Source organism: Drosophila hydei, unplaced genomic scaffold (assembly GCF_003285905.1).
Source record: "Drosophila hydei strain 15085-1641.00,03,60 unplaced genomic scaffold, DhydRS2 tig00000001-arrow-pilon, whole genome shotgun sequence".
NCBI lineage: Eukaryota > Metazoa > Arthropoda > Insecta > Diptera > Drosophilidae > Drosophila > Drosophila hydei.
The window spans coordinates 8,470,492-8,489,753 of record NW_022045643.1 but is presented as its reverse complement, the minus strand read 5'-3'; the positions used below and the strand labels follow the sequence as shown (position 1 = coordinate 8,489,753).

Sequence of the window (19,262 nt, the reverse complement as noted above, 5' to 3'; positions counted from 1 at the left end):
TTGTGCTTGTTCTTTTGTGATTTTGATTAATATTTTATACATGTGGTTGGGCTGTTTGGTCCCATGCGGTGCCGCTGTCCGGCTGTCCGACTGTCTGACGGTCCGCTTGTCCCACTGTCCGGCTGTCCCATGTAATTACCCAAATTTGGCGTCACTTGCCGTTAAAGGTTTTTGGGCTTGGAAAATAGACAACGGTATAGTGGACTTAAATTTTATTTATGGACTTGGGTTACGTTACAAAAAAGGCATTAGCTATACACCTCTTAGCCGGGCTGAAGCTCCAATCGAGTGTTGTATGTTGAGTGGCAAGCGACTTACCACTTCTGCTCTAAGCCAATTTATAATCCCTGTGCGCTATCTCGACGGCTTTCCAATATGCGTGTGATCCTTGTAGTTCCGCCTGCTCCACAAACCTCTCGAAGGGATAGCCATGGGGCAGCTCATCCCAGCTGCTGACGCCTTTGCTAAAGTCACAGAAGAGCTCGTTGCCCTGCTTGGCCTTATAGTTGTAAGGCGTCGCTATAGTCAGTAGCCGCATGGCAAGCGGCGCACCGGTGCCGCCTCGAGGCAACAACAGGCGTCTAGGAAAGCCACAGCTCGGCAGGGTTATATTCAAGGGAAAGTCGTATTGTTCCTGCTCCGCCAAGCTCACATAGTGATAGAGCTCTGTGAAGCTTATATGATCGCCGATCGATCCCAGAAAGTCGCGGGACTCTCGACGAATCGTGTTGTTCCCCTTGTAAAGTACCGTCAGAAATGAATCGAGCTGATAGAAGGGCTCCTCATTGACAGCTCCGCCAGCTGTGGTTAGGTAGGTGCGCAGAATGGTTGACTGCGTCCTATTGCTGACCAGCTGGAAAGTGATGGCAAAGGGCTGCTGCTGCAGTCGGAGTCGCCGTGACTGCAGACTGTGCGGCCACATGAAATGCTTCTCGTAGTAGAAGTTTCTGGCGTGCAAAAGATTGCTGAGATCAACGTCCACAGGCTCGTCGAAAGTGATCAGCGGCTCAACCAGAATATCCTCAATGCTTATATCGGCAGGCCGCACGGACTGTGGGTAGCTCGGCTGAAACTCGCTGCGATAGGATCGATAGGCATGCAATAATCGATCGGCATAAGCGTAAAATCTCGGCTGTCGCAGCATCGTATGCAGTTCCAAGAGCTGTTGGGGCTGGCCAGCGGAAGGCAACTGCAGCTGACTCAAGTCGTAGGGAAACAGCTGCTCCAGACCGAGCAGCCAATTGTGACCCTTTTGTAGATCGATCAGCGTGCCATTGGATAGACTAAAGCTTTGCGTGGATATCGCTGCCTCCACGCGCAGCTCCAGTTTGCGCAGCAGCTCTGTGAGTTGAGCCCTTGTGGCGCGAGTCTCTAGCTGATAGCGCTGGCCTTGCCATGTCAGCAACTGACTGTTCTCCTGCTCCTGCATAGGCAAACGCTTGTACTCCATTTGCTGTCCGTAACGTTCGAGCTTGTAGCGTGCCACAATCTGGCTCAGCTGCCAGTAGCACCAATCGCGGATTCGAGCCGCTTGCGATGGATTGTCCTGTAGAGCCACGCCCATATTGAGGTAGTACCAGTAGCTCAGCCAGCCGAAATCTTCAATTAGATGACTCAGTTTGCCTTGAGGCATCTTTGGCTCGCTTAAACTTAAGATCTGCACCTCGGACATTGCCTCGCTCCACTTGCTTGCCGTACGCAAGTCTCCGGTTAGGTTCATAGGCAACAACTTCTTGGGCAGCACCATCTGAATGTGACTCTGATTGCCCATCATCGCCTGCTGTCGTATCCAATTGATGTAGTTGAAGTTGCCAGCTTCCCGCACAACTGTCTCACTGTGATACGGCGCCGGCAGCAGCTCATAGATCTTGGGCATAATCAGGACTCGGTAATCGTCGCGCTTGAGCATCGTCTGCATCAGAGCGTGCAGAAAGAGACCTGGGTTTGCATGCACACGGGCCCAGCATATATTCTGCCTCAGCGTGCTCCATTCGCGTGTATTGTAGAAGAACTGAAAGAGGCCCAAGGTCTCCCTGTAGTGCTCCGGCTGCAGCGGATTGTAATAGACGTCCTTGGGCAACAGGCGATCCGAGCTTAGCTGTTGATAGAACTGCTCCATTTGCTCGGTATAAAACTGTGAGATCAGATTTGTCTGGTTTGAATCGGTTTCTCCATGTAGACGAGGCTTACTTACGACATATTCCGTCTTATCGCTAACGATGCGCTGACCCAATGCAATCCACTGTTCGTGCAGCAGCGGCTCCTGCAGATGATGTAGGATTTCCAACAGGAAACGCTGCTTGTTCAGATAATATTGATTCGCTGCGAATAGTTCGAATAGTTGTTAAATTTACATTCTAATATAAGCAAAGCTCTACCTATATTGCCTGGAAAGATGGCATCATTGGGACTCAGCTGCAGCGGTATAACGAGCAGCGATAAGAGCAAACCAAATCTCAGCATGGCGCTTGCTTGCGATTGACAGTGGCAAAATAAACTGAACTGAGCTGAGCTTTTGCTGAGCAGAATTTTGAAGACTCAAGACTGCAGCGATCTAATCGAATTGAACCTGTGATCTCAGGCTGATAGAATCTCTCAAGGGGGCATCACGTGACGTGAGGTCCAATTGTGCCCTATATTGAGCAAGGTATAACTGACTTGTGAAGCTAACTGAGACAGCTATTGCTAGCCAGGTTTTACCTTGACTAATGCAGGGAATATTAGGCAGAGATTACATAAGATAAATCAAAATGGGGTTGAGAAATAGTGGGGCCAAGTAAGTTTGTTGTTGGCTTAACTTTGTAATACTCTGTAGCCATTAGAACTGCGCTTCAAATGTCAGTAATATGGAGAGGGAGGCCTGGCACATTGTATTGACTTTGATTGCGGCTGCTACAGTTCGAACTATAGTCACTCTAGCAGCATCATATCACATGTCAGCCCATATTGATATAGGAATCTTAAAATAATAACACACAGTTCTTCTATAAGATTATCCTTATCAATAAAATCATCTTTAATTGTATCTCAATGCTCTCAATTGATTAAAAAAAATAGTGAATTTAAAGTATTCTAGTTTAGCTAGTTGTTAAATAGCTTCTCCTCAAGAGAAAGTTATTTACTTGAAATAAAGAAAATACTTCAAGAGCAGCAGCCAATCTAATAAAGAAACTAATTTTTCCCATTCATTTGCGCAGGGTATTTCCTAGTCGAACACTCTCAACTAGTTTTTAAAAACACTTTCAATTTTCATGTCTCTAAAAGCTAGAAGTAAAGATAAGCCTTGTAATGGCAATCGGAATAGCTTTGATCTCCTTCAGTCATAGAATTTTGATTCTTTATAGAAAGATAAGAAAAAGATAAAGATACGTTTCTGATAAGCGGCCAGCCTACTCAATCAGAGGAAGCCAATTATTGTAGTATTTTCAACAATTGTCACGCTTTGTGCTCAGAGCTGTGGGCATACTTATGCACTCACTGTAGTGCTGCAGACATTGTTTATTAGTCATCCAAAGTGGAAATGAAATGTAAAAACATTTTTTGTTATGATTTTTATTTTATTATTTTCACTGTTGCTGTTGTTAACTGCCTCGAACTGCCTCTGCTGCGGATCAGTCATATCTCTGCTGCATGTTGCTGCCACTTAAATGTGCTCAACTTCTGCTGAACCCAGTGGATGGCGGAAAAACGGGGCAAATTATAATGCGAAAATGTTAATTACAGTCACTTGGCTTGGCTTGGCTTGGCTTGGCCGGCTCGACTCAGCCAGATATGGGCATTGTGTCTGTTGCCTTTTGTAACGAAAAATTGGCGTATTAATGTAAAACGTCGCCCAGGCGTAACGGATAATAGGAGCTGAGTAAATTAACGGTCACTTACACTATATATATATATATATATATATATATATATATATATATATATATATATATATATGTAGGTATTACACATGCGATGTCTCTTTGTTTGGTCTTCTTCCTTAGCTGCTGCCAGCTAGGTGGCATAGTACAGAGCATGACAAGCGCTTTGCTTGCTTAAAGTTAATGATTCGAAACGCGTCGCCTAATACGGTGCACAATGAAAAACTCTTTATTGATATTCGACTGTAACTGCATGCGCGTTCACGAAGTGAAGAGAGCATATTGGTTTTGTTACTAACTGACTGTAGCTGTGTCTAGAGCTAGAGAATTGAAATTGGCAATATTTTCTCCAGCTTAGCCTCGTCTTTAAAGTGGGCGTGGCATGTACATAAGTTAGTTTATGTTATTTAGTATAAATTCAATTATTTTCTTAGCTGCAGACTTGTAATTTGATACATACATGTGCCTAGACCTACATCAGAATTATATAACTTTGCCGATTGTCTGTAGTGCAAATCATTTATCTACTCTATAGAGTATCTACTCCAATTAAACTAAAAATATTTACAACTCTATGCAATGTAATTTAATGAAATATAACATAAAATATAATATATAAACTTATACTCATGTTAAATAATTTTTTTCACCTTTTTTAATAGCCACTACTATTTTTATGAACAACTAAAGTTTGTGAATTTTTATTTCTCAAGTCTCGCAGTAAAAAAATAAAGATAAAAAAATTTAATCATAATATTCGTTTTAAAGTCTTGTCAAAATATTGTGTTTATTGCTAAATTGTGTTATCCAAAATTTCAGACTCAGTCGCACTACTATTTTTATGAACAAGGCTGAATCTATACTTCCGCTATATTCGTCTTGACAAAATTGAGCTCTTCCACAAACGTAGCTCTGAAAATATATTCATATCTTATCAAATTTAGCTGAGCGAGTATTGTGCAGTCAGTAGCGCCCAACTGCATCGGCTGCTTGTTTGTTAAAAAGCAATTTTCACCTTGACTCATGACTCAAAGATGCCCTGGCATAAGCTTGTTAACTCGAAAGACCGTTACGGCTGAGACCAAATGCAGCCTCATGAAAACTGATTACGACAAGGCTAAGAACAAAACCCTCCAACTGGCAACTGCCGGCACCCCAACCCAGCCCAGCCCAGTCCTGCCCAGCCCCGGCCAAGTGCTAAATGTTGTCTAATCATCGCAAGGGCCTTATGCGCAGCATGAATATTAAGTAGTTGTGCGACTGATGACAAGAGACAAAACGCGCTCTGTTCAGCCCATAAATGATCGCACAATGATTGCAAATACGACAGCAAGAAACGATCTTTATACAAAGAGCTTGCATTTATCGCGCGCCGCACGTGCAAAGGGCCAGGCAAATGATTTTGCATTTATTTTATTTTTTATTTTTTTTTTTTGTTTGTTGTCGCAGCAACTGGATCTCTAGAAACTCTTGTCTTCGATCACAAAAGTACTTTGCATAAGCTGGAGAGCGAGGAGGTAGGGAGAGTGATTCTGCGACAATCTTATCACATCATTTCCATAGTTTTGCAATCATCAAAAACGCATAAATCGTCGATGCTATTTTTTTTTTTTTTTGCCTCAAGCCCTCGGGTCGTGCCTCGTTTGGTGTCCTCTAATGTCATCATTTTTTTTTTCGTTCCTGTCGCAGTAGCTTATGAAATGCAAATTACTATTCAATAGGCCATTTTTTTGTTCATTTGATTTTCTTACCCCTTGATCGGTGAGTTTTTCTCACCTGGTCGCGCCTTCCTTTGTCAGCGCTCGATTGCCCCCTTTTAGCGCATTAGAAGTGTATTTAAAAAGTCATTATCAGTCCCCTTGGCGAGTGTGTGCGAGTATCTATGTGTGTGTGTGTGTGGCACATTAATCAAATCGCCTTTGTCAGCGTTTTTTATTTATTTATTGTATATATAAACATATATATACATAGCTTCTTGTTTATACAAAAGAACAAATCAAGTGTTTATACTGCGTTTATTTCATTAAAGGGCCAACAATTGACTATAAAATTTTATTCAAAAGTGAAAGGAGAAAATTAACTTTGACTAGTTCAAGGTGAATACATAGTAATAATATATATAATAATATATTACTATATTTTATATGGTAATTTGAAAAACTAAAGGCTTATTAAACAATTAAGAGTGCTCTTGTCGGAAAGGCTCAACTTGGAAATACCCTGAGTTCAGCTTGCCAATTTGTGTTTTGCTGTACAGATTGTCCACAATATTTTTTTATAATATTTGATATTGTGTATATATAATATTTTATATATATAGTATTTTATATATAATATAATAAATGTTTAAAATATGTAGAACCGTCAAAATTGTATGACATATTGATTAAACTCAATGCAATATTTCTGAAACTCTCGTTGCAATGCTGTAAGAGACTTAAGAAAATAATTTAAAATGGGAAAACTTTCTGACTGTATAATGATCAATTGATCTTCGCTTTCTATAACTATAGATATACATAAAAAGTTTCAAGTCTTTAGCTCTTATAGGTTCTGAGATCAACAGACAGACGGACAGCACTACTTCGACTTGGCTGCGAATCAATAATATATATAATTTATGGGGCTGGCATTCTTAACATAATTTAACAAAATTAATATACCCTGATCTGCCAGTGCATTAAACTAAATAAAAATACAATTAAAATAAATGCATAATAAAAAGAATTAAGAATTAAGCAGGAGAACATTTTAATTACATTTTTGATGTATAAAGGTAAATAAATGTTCATTTTTATAGTTTTTAATAATATATTAAAAGTATTGTTATAATTTATATTACATTATTATATTTTTATTTTAATATATTTATTATTATTTTATTATAATTATATTTTTTATATTCAAAAGTGAAAGATATTTGCTTAGACATTTATTTTGCTGACTGTTAGGTGTTAGAATATAGTTGGAATTTGTATGAATGCTTAAATGCTTATTAGACATAATTTCAGTTATTAAAAATAGTTAATTATATAAAGAAGTAAATCATTTATTTTTAATAATAGCTTAGTTTCTCAGCTTGAGCACATATTGGACTGAGAGCTGTTTATTAACTTCATGCAAAAGCAGTTACGAGCTGTTGATAGACCTGTTATTGTCTTAATACTTTAATAATATATTATTGACTCTTGGAATTTAAAGTCTGAGCTTCATTTGTATATAATATTTTAGAACTCTTTTATTATTATTATTAAAGAATTAACAAAACTTGTAAGACAATTTTTAAATATTATTAAAAATATAGAAAATCTAACTAAAGCTTTTTTTAATAAAATTAAATTTAAAATATTTTATTGTTATTTTGTATATTTTATAACTAGTGCAAATCACAGTGAGAATTTAATGAATTTTACAAAATTAAAATAATTTTAAAACTATCTAAATATGAAATTATCTAAAATTATCTAAATATGAGTATCAAAACTCTTTCGTTGACTAGAGAAATTTTACATAGATATTTGTTTACTAGATTTCTAAATGTAGCTCAGCTGCAAAGCCCTTCAAAGCAGTACAGGAAATTTGAGTAAGATATTTGCTTGGCAGAGCTCAGTTACTCATGTGCCAATGATGCTCGGACAGGCCAGAGTTGGAGTGGCGCGTTCTCGAAATGGCTAAGGTCTGACGCATGGGCCCAGTGGCCAGAGCAGGCGTTGCATTTACCTTAAGCGCGCAACAGCCATTGGCGAAATGTAACCAAATGAATCATCGATGCGATTGCCAGTTTTTAGATGCGGCACTCGCCACCCAGGCAGCTGCTGCTGCCGCAGGCTTGGGTCTTTAATAAGCCATTGCGACACAGCCGAACACAAAAAAATTGGGTCGAGTGAGATAAATGCATAAACAGCAATGAAATAAAACAGAAGTAAAAGAAAGGAAAAGCACGTCCCAACAAAGAAAGAAAAACTTTGGCTGAGCTTCGAAATTTAATACAGACAGTTGCTCAAAACGCATTGGGGCGGGTAACAATGGACGGGCTTTCATGCGAACTGTCAACTTGTCACGACAATTAAGCAGCGCCGATGACTATCTGGCTATCTATCGTTGCGCCCACGCGCTGGCAGTAAACGAAAAATTAAAGTGAAGAATTATTGAAACATAATACGGGAAGACAGGGCCGAAATGTGATTTCTGGACAGGTAGGTAGCCCGACCCAATTCGCCTTGCACTTGGCGGAGGCAACGCTGTTTGCCCTGTGTCATCCAACAAAGAGTCAAAAGCTCACCCTCCCCCAGCCAACCAAGCAGAAGGTGGACTGTTAAGGTGCTGTCTGTTCTGTTCTCCAATATTTGTTTACCATTTAGTTTATTATGCTGTGCGTACGCCACACGGCTCTGTTTTGTTTGATTGCCCTTATTGGGGGCTTTTCGAAGTCTCGCTCTGTCTGTCTGTCTGTCTGTCAAATATGCTACATTATTTCCAATTCGAGTTATGATTATTATACTCTCAGGTTGGGAAACTCAAATAACGGATCGCGGCCATTACGTATACACAATTTGTCGTGCATAATTTCCATTTGATGACTTTTCAATCAGCTTGTACGAGCCGCGCAATGGGTTTATTGATCTTGCCCTCGCCGAGGTGTTGAGAAAATTGATATTACACCAAATAATGCTTTGTCCCATTGGCCTGGGAACGAATTCGGCTCAATTGCCTTTAAGACCAATAAATTAATGATGAGTTTGTTCTCAAATTTATGCAGCTTATTAGATTTGAGGTGCTAAAAGTTACCTGCTTATGGGAAAATCAATATTTGAGAGCTTAATCGAGCCGAGGTTGTGTGGTGAAAGAGACTCTATCATGGAATAGTCTTAAAGAATTAGAAGTAGAAGTAGAGTATTTATTCCTGAGAACTAAATCAAATCAAAGTGTAGAGAAGTTCAAACTACAGCATGAGTCCAGCATATATATAGTAGAGTATATGGAAAAATATACAAAGTAGAGTATATAAAATGGAGTATATAATAGCGTATATATAGTAGAGTATATATAGTCTGGAATATTGCTGCTAAAGAAGTAAATGTCATAAGCTCACATAAGTTTGTACTGCTTCTTTACATTATCCCTCACACAAAAGAAATAGATTCCATAAGCTTCGTGAGGTATATAGTTTAAGAAGCTCGTTGGATCTTAAAATAAATTATATAAATTTATATATGTATATATATATAGATATATATATATATATATATATATATATATATATATATATATATATATATATATTTTGAATAAAATATATAGCTTAAATATAGGAACTGTATTTGTTAGATCTCTTCTTCCTCTAGGAACTGCAGCAGAACTGTCCCAAAATATAATCAATTATTAAATAAATTTAGTTTAGCTAAGAGCACTAAAGTTTTTATTTATAACTAAAGATGAGATACTTTATTAAACAGTTTCACAGTAAAAGAGATTTTTTTAAGAACTGAGTTGGAATTTAATTTTAAGAACTGAGTTGGAATTTGTTTTTCAATTTAATAAATTTAATTAATTAACTAAAAGATTAGGTTAAAGAAAGTAAACTCTCTTCAGAAACCCCTATCTCTGTCTCTCTCTCACTCACTCTCTCCATAGTTTCTCATTATTAAATAGGCTTATGTTGGGTAAGGAATATTTGTCCTTAGAAATTCTAGCTGAACTTCCTCGGCTCTAAAGAACTTTTGTCTGAAAGCAGCTGTGCGAACGGTCTTTTCTCTTAACAATTTGCAGCTATAATTGAGCTTCACAGCTGCTAGAGTAGCTAATACCAATATATACATCTATCTATTCAAACTATATTAAGAGCTGCTCGAACTATCTTCACTTAGTTGCCATAATTTCAAAGCAGCCTCAGCCAACTCTTGTTAAACAAATGAAAGGTTGAAAATGTCAAGTCATCGCGAGGATTAAGCGCCTTTTAGCAGCTCCTCAGTTTCACCTCAGCTCTGTCTTCTACGAATCTTAGTCCCAAGAAAAGTTCACATTTCACATTTTGTGTTGTGTCATTTTTTTTATATCATTTTTTGGGTCTTCTGATTGACAAATTTCATTGCTGTGTCATGGCAAGGCTTATGGCCAGGCAAAGCAGGCATTGATAAATGATCGTGCTTCGGAGCTCGTTGCTCATGTGATATTCTAATGAGCTGAGCGCAATCAATGCATTTGGCAAGCCTGCTTAGAAGTCTACAAACAACGCGTGTCGCAGCGGAAGTGGGGCTCGCCCGCGCGCTCCCTCTCCCTCTCTCTCTCTCTCTCTTTATGTGTGCCTAGGGGGGCCATTAGTGCGGCAGAAAGCGAAAAAAAGTGTTAATGGCTGCATTTTAATGAAAGACAGTGCAGGTGCGGCGCTTGGGCGGTCCCAACATGCATTAGACATTCCGTTAGCTGCTGCTGTTGCTGCTGCTGCTGTTGCTGATGTCAGCAGCCAAGAATAAACAAGCAGCGCGTGCCATCAAAGTCTCCCCAATGTCTGCCATGGCAAAGGAGAGCGCGCGAGAGAGCCAAAAATAAAAATGCCAATTTGCAGCGTCTCCTCGCGAGATCCCTTTTGCCAGTTGCCAGTTGAGCAAAATTCCATTGCGCACCCATTTAGTTTATAAATAACACTGCCGCTTCACTGTCAAAGTTGACAATTTATTTTTAATCAACAATGTGGCAGGCAGCGCGTTCCGCTCGCTCGCTCGCTCGCCTTATCGCGCGAATGTATCTCACAGATACAATCGCTGGAGCTCACGCGAGCTCAAGCTGTTCGCTGCTCGCTGCTGGCTGCTCTGACAGCTACTTTTGCCACTTTATGAAAACACTAAATGCACGTCGCGTACTCAATCCAGGCTCATAAATACTGTCTAAGTTCTTGGCAAGTGCTTTTCAGTTAGAACCTTGTCGCAACTTGTAATAAACTGAATTTGCCATGCAAATTAGCTGCATAATTATTCACGTTCCGCTGTCATACTGATTGCGACTTCAGTTTTATATTGTTCATCATTTAAATAATGCCTATCTTCGACTCTTAAATTTATTTAAGAGACTGTATTTGCTGACTGTATGCGTACTCTAATCGTAGGGGCCTTCGACGAGTTCTGTGAATTTTCGTTTCATAATTTCTAAACCGAAAAGTTACAAAATATTTTAACGAATTAAACCTGAACAGCTTTCTGTAAATCAAAGCAATTCAATTTCAATAAAATAATGTTCAAAGCGTTCTTCTATGCGATTCTCATTTGTTCTTCGAAGTGTCCAACCTAACTTGTCTTAAACATTAATCTTATTTGTAAACATATTTCCATACGAATAGCTGGAAGGATTTTTATAAATTTAAATTAAAATTTAAATATAAATTTAAATTAAAATTATTTAAAAAATTTAATTTTATTAAAAATTAATTTTTATTAAAAAATTAATATTTGAAGCCAATCTAAGATTAACATAATAGATTAGATTTAAGAAAAATATGAATTTATTTTATTTATTTTAATAAACAATTTCATAGTTTAAATCAGAATAAAATTTAAGGTTTTGATAGTTAACAAACATTTAGAACATTTAGAAAAATTTGAAAATTTTATTTTTAAAGGAACATTTTTAAAATTAAATTTTATTTTATATTATTATTATTTATATATTATTATTTTATTATATATTATTATTTGAAATTAAAAAAAAAATGTATTTATCGCAAATTTGAATTTTCCACTACTATTTATTAATTTGATTATTAATTTTTTTCTTAATAGCTTTTTAAATATCTTGAGGTAAACATTTTTAGAAATATAGAATGAAATTTAAATAATTTAAAGTTAAAGTTAATTTAACTTATTTGAGCTAAAATAATTAATAAAAAACAATGAATGACATACTTAATTAAATGTTGTATTATTATATTAAATAAATTATTTTTTTTTAAATAAATATTTTAATTAAACGTTTAATAGTGTTTTTAAATGTAAAAAAAAATTTTTCAAAAATATTTTTTTTTTATATATTTTATTTAAATATTTAATTAAATTAAATATGATAAAGCTAACTGAAAATATTCGTATTATTAAAAAAATATAAAATTATTTTTTATTGTATAATAATTAAAGGAATTAAAAACATAAATATTAAAAAAAAAAAAATATATATATATATATATATATATATATATGTGTGGTTAACCAAATATTTATTTATAAAAATATTTTTAATTATTTTTATCATATTTAATCTCGTAATTTTTGTTTCCAAATGCTGCCTTCACAGTATTTAAATATGACCTTATATATAGCTCTCTACTAAGAGACTCTCAGCAAGCCTTTTTTGACTTTATCAAAATATCATTTGTGGTCAAGTCTGAAATGCAGAGGCCTGCCTTATCAAGCTGCTGCCTAATGCTGCAAAAGTATTTAACAGATTCGAATGACCTCAATCTGCACGTAGTATATAAGATAAGGAATATATTCTGTCTTCTAGACTGGACAACTCTCACTAGTTTCTGCTATGAAACATTAATTAAGGCTTCTGAGCTTTTTTCTATACATATTTACATCTATTTCTTATCAGCATTTGCAAGTTGTTTATCGACTTCGATGCATTATGCTCAAAGTGCGCAGCAAATAAACTTTAGCCAGCATTTGCATCCTCCAGCAGTAGCAGCAGCAGCAACAACATCAATTAATAAGAAATAAAACCCGGAAAAACAATTTTTAAACACTAATTATAGGGGTTTCTCCAGCAGCAGCAGCAGATGCCTGGATATAGATACAGATACAAATGGAGCTGGGCGACGGCTGCAATTGCATTTATCACTCAAAATAAAAAAAAGAAATGAGTAAAAAGAGTGAGAGCTGAGAGTTTGTTATTGTAACTGCTGCTGCTGCTGCTGCTGCTGCCTTAATCGAAATGTATCTGCGTAGTCTGCCTTTTTAGCCAAAGATACGAAACAAAAAATAAAGCGCCTGCAGCTATTAGAATTGTATGGTAAAAATGGTAGATAGAATGAATGCCTGTTGCAGCTTCCGCTGTGGCAGTTGCTGCAACTTGCAACTTGCTGCTGATTTCCCCTCGAGGGCAATTACCACTGCTGCTCCAGCAGCTTTAGCTGCAGCTCGAGCAACGTCTTTGGTCCGCACTCGTTGCAATTTATAATTGTTGCCCCGAAACTCAACTTGATGCAGCCTACACCCAACCTGCTACTGGTTGCCAGCACACCGCCCCGCCCCCCTTTCGAGTTGTTTAGATTTATCATTTCAGCTGGCAAAGCATCTAGATATAATAATTTTGCGTTTTCTGCCGTGTCAGTGGCGTGCGCTGTAGCTGCTCGTATCTTACAGATACTTTTTACGCTTTCATGCTAATTTGTGTGAGTGTGTGTGTGTGTGTGTAGTTAGTGGCACACACAACACACAACATACGCAGTCAGCAACAACAGTGGCTCGTTGAGTTTGAGATTTGTGGCATGCAACACGCGCCACAAATTAGAAAAGAAATAAGTGCCTAACAGGGCTGCAGCAGAGACAACAACAACAACAACAACAACAACTGCTGCTGCTGCGTATTAATTGGAATTACTGTAATTGCTGACAAACTGGCCGAGGTGTGAGTCGGTTCAGCGGCTGCCGCAGCTACGCGCTGGGCAGCGCCTGTCAGTGTGGGTAGGCGGCTGCTACACGCTACCATCTTATCAGCGCGCTGCAAGTATCTCAAGCGACTCTTTGCGTTCCAGCGAAAGCGAAACTTGAAGCCATCACGTCCAGTGCCATGCTCCAATAACGCTCGACCTCAAACACTGGCAACTGGCATCAAAGTCGCTGCTGCGCTTGGCTAGCTGCAGCGCTGGGTCAAATGAGGAAGCTAAGCTGCTATATATATATACAGAACATATATATATATATAAATATATATATAAACACATATGTATATAGATAGGGACAGTCGCTCAGATCGATCGAAGCACTTTAATATTGACATTGCTCTGCTGTAGTCCCTTGCTGGCCATGGCCAGCTCAGGCATATAATTTGGTTGACGCGCAGAATAAATGATAAATGCAATCATTATAGAAGGCACGAACAACAAGAGTTGGCTAAAGGAGGCAACAACAAACCTAAAACTTGGCCAACACGAACGCATGATTAAAACTTTTGCAGCAGCCCGCAGTTTGAGGCGTTGATGCTGGCAGCCAAGATCGAGCCGCAGTCCTTGTTGCCCTCCTGTTGTTCCACTAAATGCGTGTGCCCGTGACTCGCCTCTGCCACGCCCAGGCGGCCGATCGTGATACGCACTGGGACTGTTGGACTAACACAAATGTTTTATGCCCAGGCCAGGCATAATTTGTTAGCCTGCTCGAGCAGGACTGCATCTGTGTGTGGAGGATGTGCTCGCCTGTCCGCCTTCTCTCAATGCAGCTTTCAGTTTTTCTGATTTCTTTTCGGCTGCTGCACAGAAGCTGCTCGCTGGCTGCGATTGCGTATAATTTCAGCTGTGGCTTTGCTTTGCTTTGCTTTGCTTTGCTTTGCTTTGGCTCTTGTTTTATTTTCCATGCCATCATTTGCCTGCGGGGCATCATTTTTGATGAGCTTTTGCCTGCCTTGCCCTACCCTGCCTGCTTCCCAAAACAAAGATGCGCTGCCCCAGAAGCTGCGAGGTTGCTTTGTTTCAGAACATTTTTGGAACAGCTGGATCTGAGCTTAGCTTTTTGGCTAGTTAGCCAGAAAGTAAAGTAAATTAATTCACTTTTTGCTAAAGATTTAAGAACTGCTCTAAAGGTAGGCAAAATTAGCATTGATCGCAGATTGAGCTAGGCTCAGCTAAGACTAGCCTGAACGGAATCAGCCAGAAATACTCTAGTTTTATGGCAGACATAGAGTCTTATATATTCACTCTATATATAGAGCATTTGTGTAGCATATAGTTTTTATATATACAGAGTATTTGTGGCTCATTCACATATGGAAATTATTTCTAAGTCTTTCCTTTTGGGCAGAGCATCACAATGCATTAGCCAAACTGGGTAAAGGCAGTCCTTAGTAACTCGATCAAAGCTCAGCTTAGCTTCGAGCTAAAAGAGTTCCTATAAGATAAATGCATATATGTAACTTTAATCTATATGCATATGCAGAGCATCAGTTGAGCCTGCTAAGCCTGACTTTCGCTAATATATAATGTCAAAGATCCCAATCTATGCTACGATCACAACTTGATCAACGCACACACAGCTAAGCTTAGGCGAGTGCCAAGAGAATAAGTTAACATTAATGTTATATACAATCCTATATAGAGTTCCATATTATAACAGGGTATTATAGGACATCAGATGCTGTCTCATAAGTAATATTCGATCTAAGCTACGATCACAACTCGAACAAAAGTCAGCTTAGGCGAGTCTAAGGAAATAGATAAATATAGAGTTCATTCATAAGACAGTAAGCCACAAACTTATCCAGAGTTCCATCTGATAACAGGGCATTGTAGGGCATCAGATGCACATCTAAAGCTTGCCTTTTTGTAATCTCCGTTTCACAAAGTAAAAATCTAAATGTTGATCTCAACTCTATCTAAATTAAGCTCATGCTAACTTCAGATATGCTACCTTCTAAAGCGTTACTTTTCCAGGTATCAGTTGTAGCTGTAAAGCCTGTTTTAAAGACCATCAAAATCTTAGGCTAAGACTAGATCTTTAATGATATATAAATGAATGATAGAACTTGTCTAGAGTGATCTCTTTTCAGGACCAAGCAGGTTATCAGTGCTTTAGTAACTCAAGTATCATCAAAAGTTATGCCACATGTTGACAGCAGCTCAAGCCTAGCTTAGCTTAGCTTCGATCTGCCAATGGTAGGGCATCAGCTGCACCTCTAAAGCCTGCCCTTAGCACGAACATGGCTACATACATATGCTACACATTTTCACTTTATGAACTTCTACACTCTGATCGCAGCTCAGACCGCGAATTCTACAGCCGCAGCAGCTCTTGCCTCGGGTCTCAAGCCGAGCTCAGCATGCATATTTTATTGGCGAAAGGCTCGAGGGCAGGTCCGGGCTATTCAAGTGGGACTGCAACAGGGACTTGGGACTCGACTGAGTTTCTGCTCAACTGTGGGCAGTTTGTCTGTCAGGCTGGCAGCAGGGTCGTCGCTGATGAACGCCAGTCGACGACGTGTTTCGTGTCTGGCATCTTAAAGATACTTTTTTCCCCTCTGCTCTTTTTTTATTTTTATTTTTATTTTTTTTTGTTGGTTTGGGCTTAGGTTTAGGTTCGACTGTTTTCGCTACACGCGGTTCGACGTTTGCTGCGCTGTATTTTATGCTCATTTAATCTCGCTGCGCGTTTTTTAACACATTTACGGCTGGGCCAGCAGGGCAGAGCTGAGCGTAGTGGAGTGGAGTGGTGTGGAGTGGAGTGGATTGCTGGCTCTACAACAACAACCACATCATCGATTATGTTGATCTTTTTTTTGTACGTCTGTCCGACTGTCCGTCCGTCTGTCTGTGGGTTTCTCTGGCGACCGATTTTTTTTTAACTGCGCACTTTTCAGACAACGGACGGAGACAGACAATGGCCGGAGTCGAGCCGCTTGGCGACTGGCTACCTGTCTTACACAAAATAAACGCACGTCCCCCTACCCTGCCCCGAGCCCCCGTCGCAGAGCCCTGTTCTTGGCTTGCCAGTTGCCCAGTTTCATAGCCAGTTTCTTTGCCTTGCTTTGCTTTGTTGTTTTTTCTTTTTTTTTCTTCCATTTTAATGTTTTCTTTTCTCTGGCTTTGTAACATAGTTTTTTTTTATCATTCGATTGTCCGTCCGTCCAGCTGTTTGTATTGCTGTTTGTGCTGCGTGAAGTTTGCGGATCGCAGAGGTTGCCTGGGCGAGGGGAGTTCAGCTGGAAACCCTTTAGGCGCTCATTGTCAGCTCAGGTTTGTTGTTGTTCCGAAAGCAGAGACAAGAAAAAACGTCAAGAGATATATGATTTCTTATTGTAAATCATGACATTTTGTTGCCTTTGACTCTGGCTGCTTGTTCGGCTACTGTTTCGACTGCTACGTTTGATTCACGGGGGGTGTGGCAGCGGCAGGGGCGGACAGTCGTCGTTGCTGCCTGCAGCCCATGTTGATTTCAAATTTCAGCTTAACGGGGCAGTCATCGATCTTCGAGTGACTCACATAGTTAAATAAATATATATCGCTTATCTCTCTAGATTTATTATATTTATGTTAAATGTTTCTTTTGTTATGCCAAATGTGGGCCAACTTTATGCACTGTAAATTTAAGAAAAACCTAAATATCACTGCTCTATGCGATTCTCATTAGTTCAACAAAGGCTTTACAACTTTATTATCATGTGAGATTTTTTTTCTAAATATCTGAAATTTTTCGCATTCTAATTTGCGTTATTTCCTGTGCCTTTCTATGCAATTCTCATCAATTTAAACTAACTCCACACATGTTTTGTTTTGTTGCTTTTAATTACATATTTTTTTTCTTAATGCGGCCTGATTGCCTTTTCTACTAAGACCTTTCTATGCAATTCTCATAAATTTAAACTAACTCCACATGTATTTTGTTTTGTTGCTTTTAATTACATTTTTTTTCTAATATTTTGCATTTCTTAATCTACTAAGATCTTTCTATGCAATTCTCATAAATTTAAGTTTGGCTAAATAATGTTTTGATGCTTTCAGAGTTTTTCGTTTTTGCTTATTTTATGTTTGTTATTTCTATTGCTTGTACTTTTCACTATGGCCGCTCCATGCGATTCTCATCAATTCTAGCTTAAGGTTTAATTCAATTTCGAATATATCTATATTCTCTTAAATGTATATAGAAACACAAACTTGTCTAATTATCTCTTAATAATCTTTAATCTACTACAATAGACCTTCTTCTGCAGTTCTTCGTGCAGTTCTCAGTTACTCTAGATAACATTTACCCCAGTAATACTTTCACTGTGTAGCCCCTTTCCCATTGTACTTCAGCCCCTGCGCTGCGCGACTTCATCAAAAGGTAACTACTTTGTAGCAACCAACGTGAGTCAGGTAAAAGAGAATAAAAAATGACTCCAATTTGAGGGGGCCTAGTTTAGTATGTGACCTGACCCTACGTTGCATTGGGCAACCTGCCAAAGTCAAAAAGGCGCTGGCCGAATGCAAATAAAATTGCCGTATTTATATTCAACACACACACACACACACACACACACCACACACACAGCCAAGAATCTTGAGCTGTTTTCGCTGTGGCCCCTTCGCATTCGCACGCTTTGACACCTAAAGTGTGCGCCCATACGCCTCCACAGCCCATGGTCGTATGGCCTGAGGCTGTGTTCCCTTTGCAGCCTCTTTGCCTAGACCCCTCTCACAGCCCCCTTTGTACCCGCAACACTTTTCGCCCAACGAGGACGCCCTCGCTGGTTTATTTTAATTTTTTGTTCGCCTGCGCTTTCGTTTTTATGTATCAAGGCGAGAGAGGAGCGTATATAATTTTTTTCCGGAGTTTTTGCTATGGCGCTGCCCCTCGGCAACATTTGCTGCCACACAGCCGGCGCAACCCTCTCGCCGGCTCTCAGTGCTGGGCATACACTCTCGCTCTCTCTCTCTCTTCCTCTCTCTTTCTCTCTGCCATTTGGCTCCGCGCGCTGCTCAATAGGTCTTGCACTTGATAGGTCAGTGACCCAGTTGGATGTGCCTGTGTGCGTGTGGCTGCTGTTGCGGCAGGGCAGTGCTAGCGAGGGTTGGCAGAAGCTTTTATTGAATGTTTCGTTAGTTATGACTAACAAATCAAAGCCAAAAGCCAACTTCTGCTGTTAACAATTGTCAACGCTCCAGCAGCGATAGCTATATGGCAGACTGTGGTTGCGCCCACCTCCGCCTTGCCCCAGCCAACTGCAGAACGCATCATGTTGCATAAGCCTGCCATTTCATCGTCATTATCGTCGTCGTCGTCGTCGTCGTCTTTTCTCTATCGTCTGTTGTTTTTATTTCAGACTTCTTCTGCGCTTTCCACAAAGTCAATGTTCTTGGCGTTTTCGCAGCTGCTGCTGCTGCTGCTGTTGGCGTGGCATAGGGTAGAAGTTAGAGCCGTGTGGAGCAGGGCACAGCATTGGGGGCCGGGTTGCACAAGATTGCGGCACATGTGACGCTGTGGTCGCGTGCTGCTGCTGCTGCTGCCAGCCTCTCAAATGTTGGCCCTTGGTCCCTTTGCCCTAGGCAAAGCCCATGCGAGTTCGACTGCAGGCGCAACTCTTGCCATTCGCTTCATTTGAGTTTTGTTGTTGTTGCAATTGGCTAGGGCGAGGGCAACTGCTGCTGCTGCTGCTGCTGCTGCGGCCTCTGCTGTTCCTCTTATCAAGAGCAGGTCATCAAGATGGGGATAAACTGGCTGGTTGGGAGGC

The 19,262-nt window shown here is 39.4% G+C and overlaps 1 protein-coding gene across 1 annotated transcript; it reads right to left on the bottom strand.

Moving 5' to 3' along the window:
* Positions 1–205: 205 nt before the first annotated feature.
* Positions 206–2,463, bottom strand: LOC111599268 (larval serum protein 1 alpha chain). The gene is made up of 3 exons (XM_023314867.2): positions 2,379–2,463; positions 2,195–2,322; positions 206–2,134 (listed from the first exon to the last, which is right to left on the bottom strand). The coding sequence occupies exons 1-3, from the start codon at positions 2,461–2,463 to the stop codon at positions 329–331; spliced, it is 2,019 nt and encodes a 672-aa protein (XP_023170635.2). The 3' UTR covers positions 206–328.
* Positions 2,464–19,262: the final 16,799 nt, after the last annotated feature.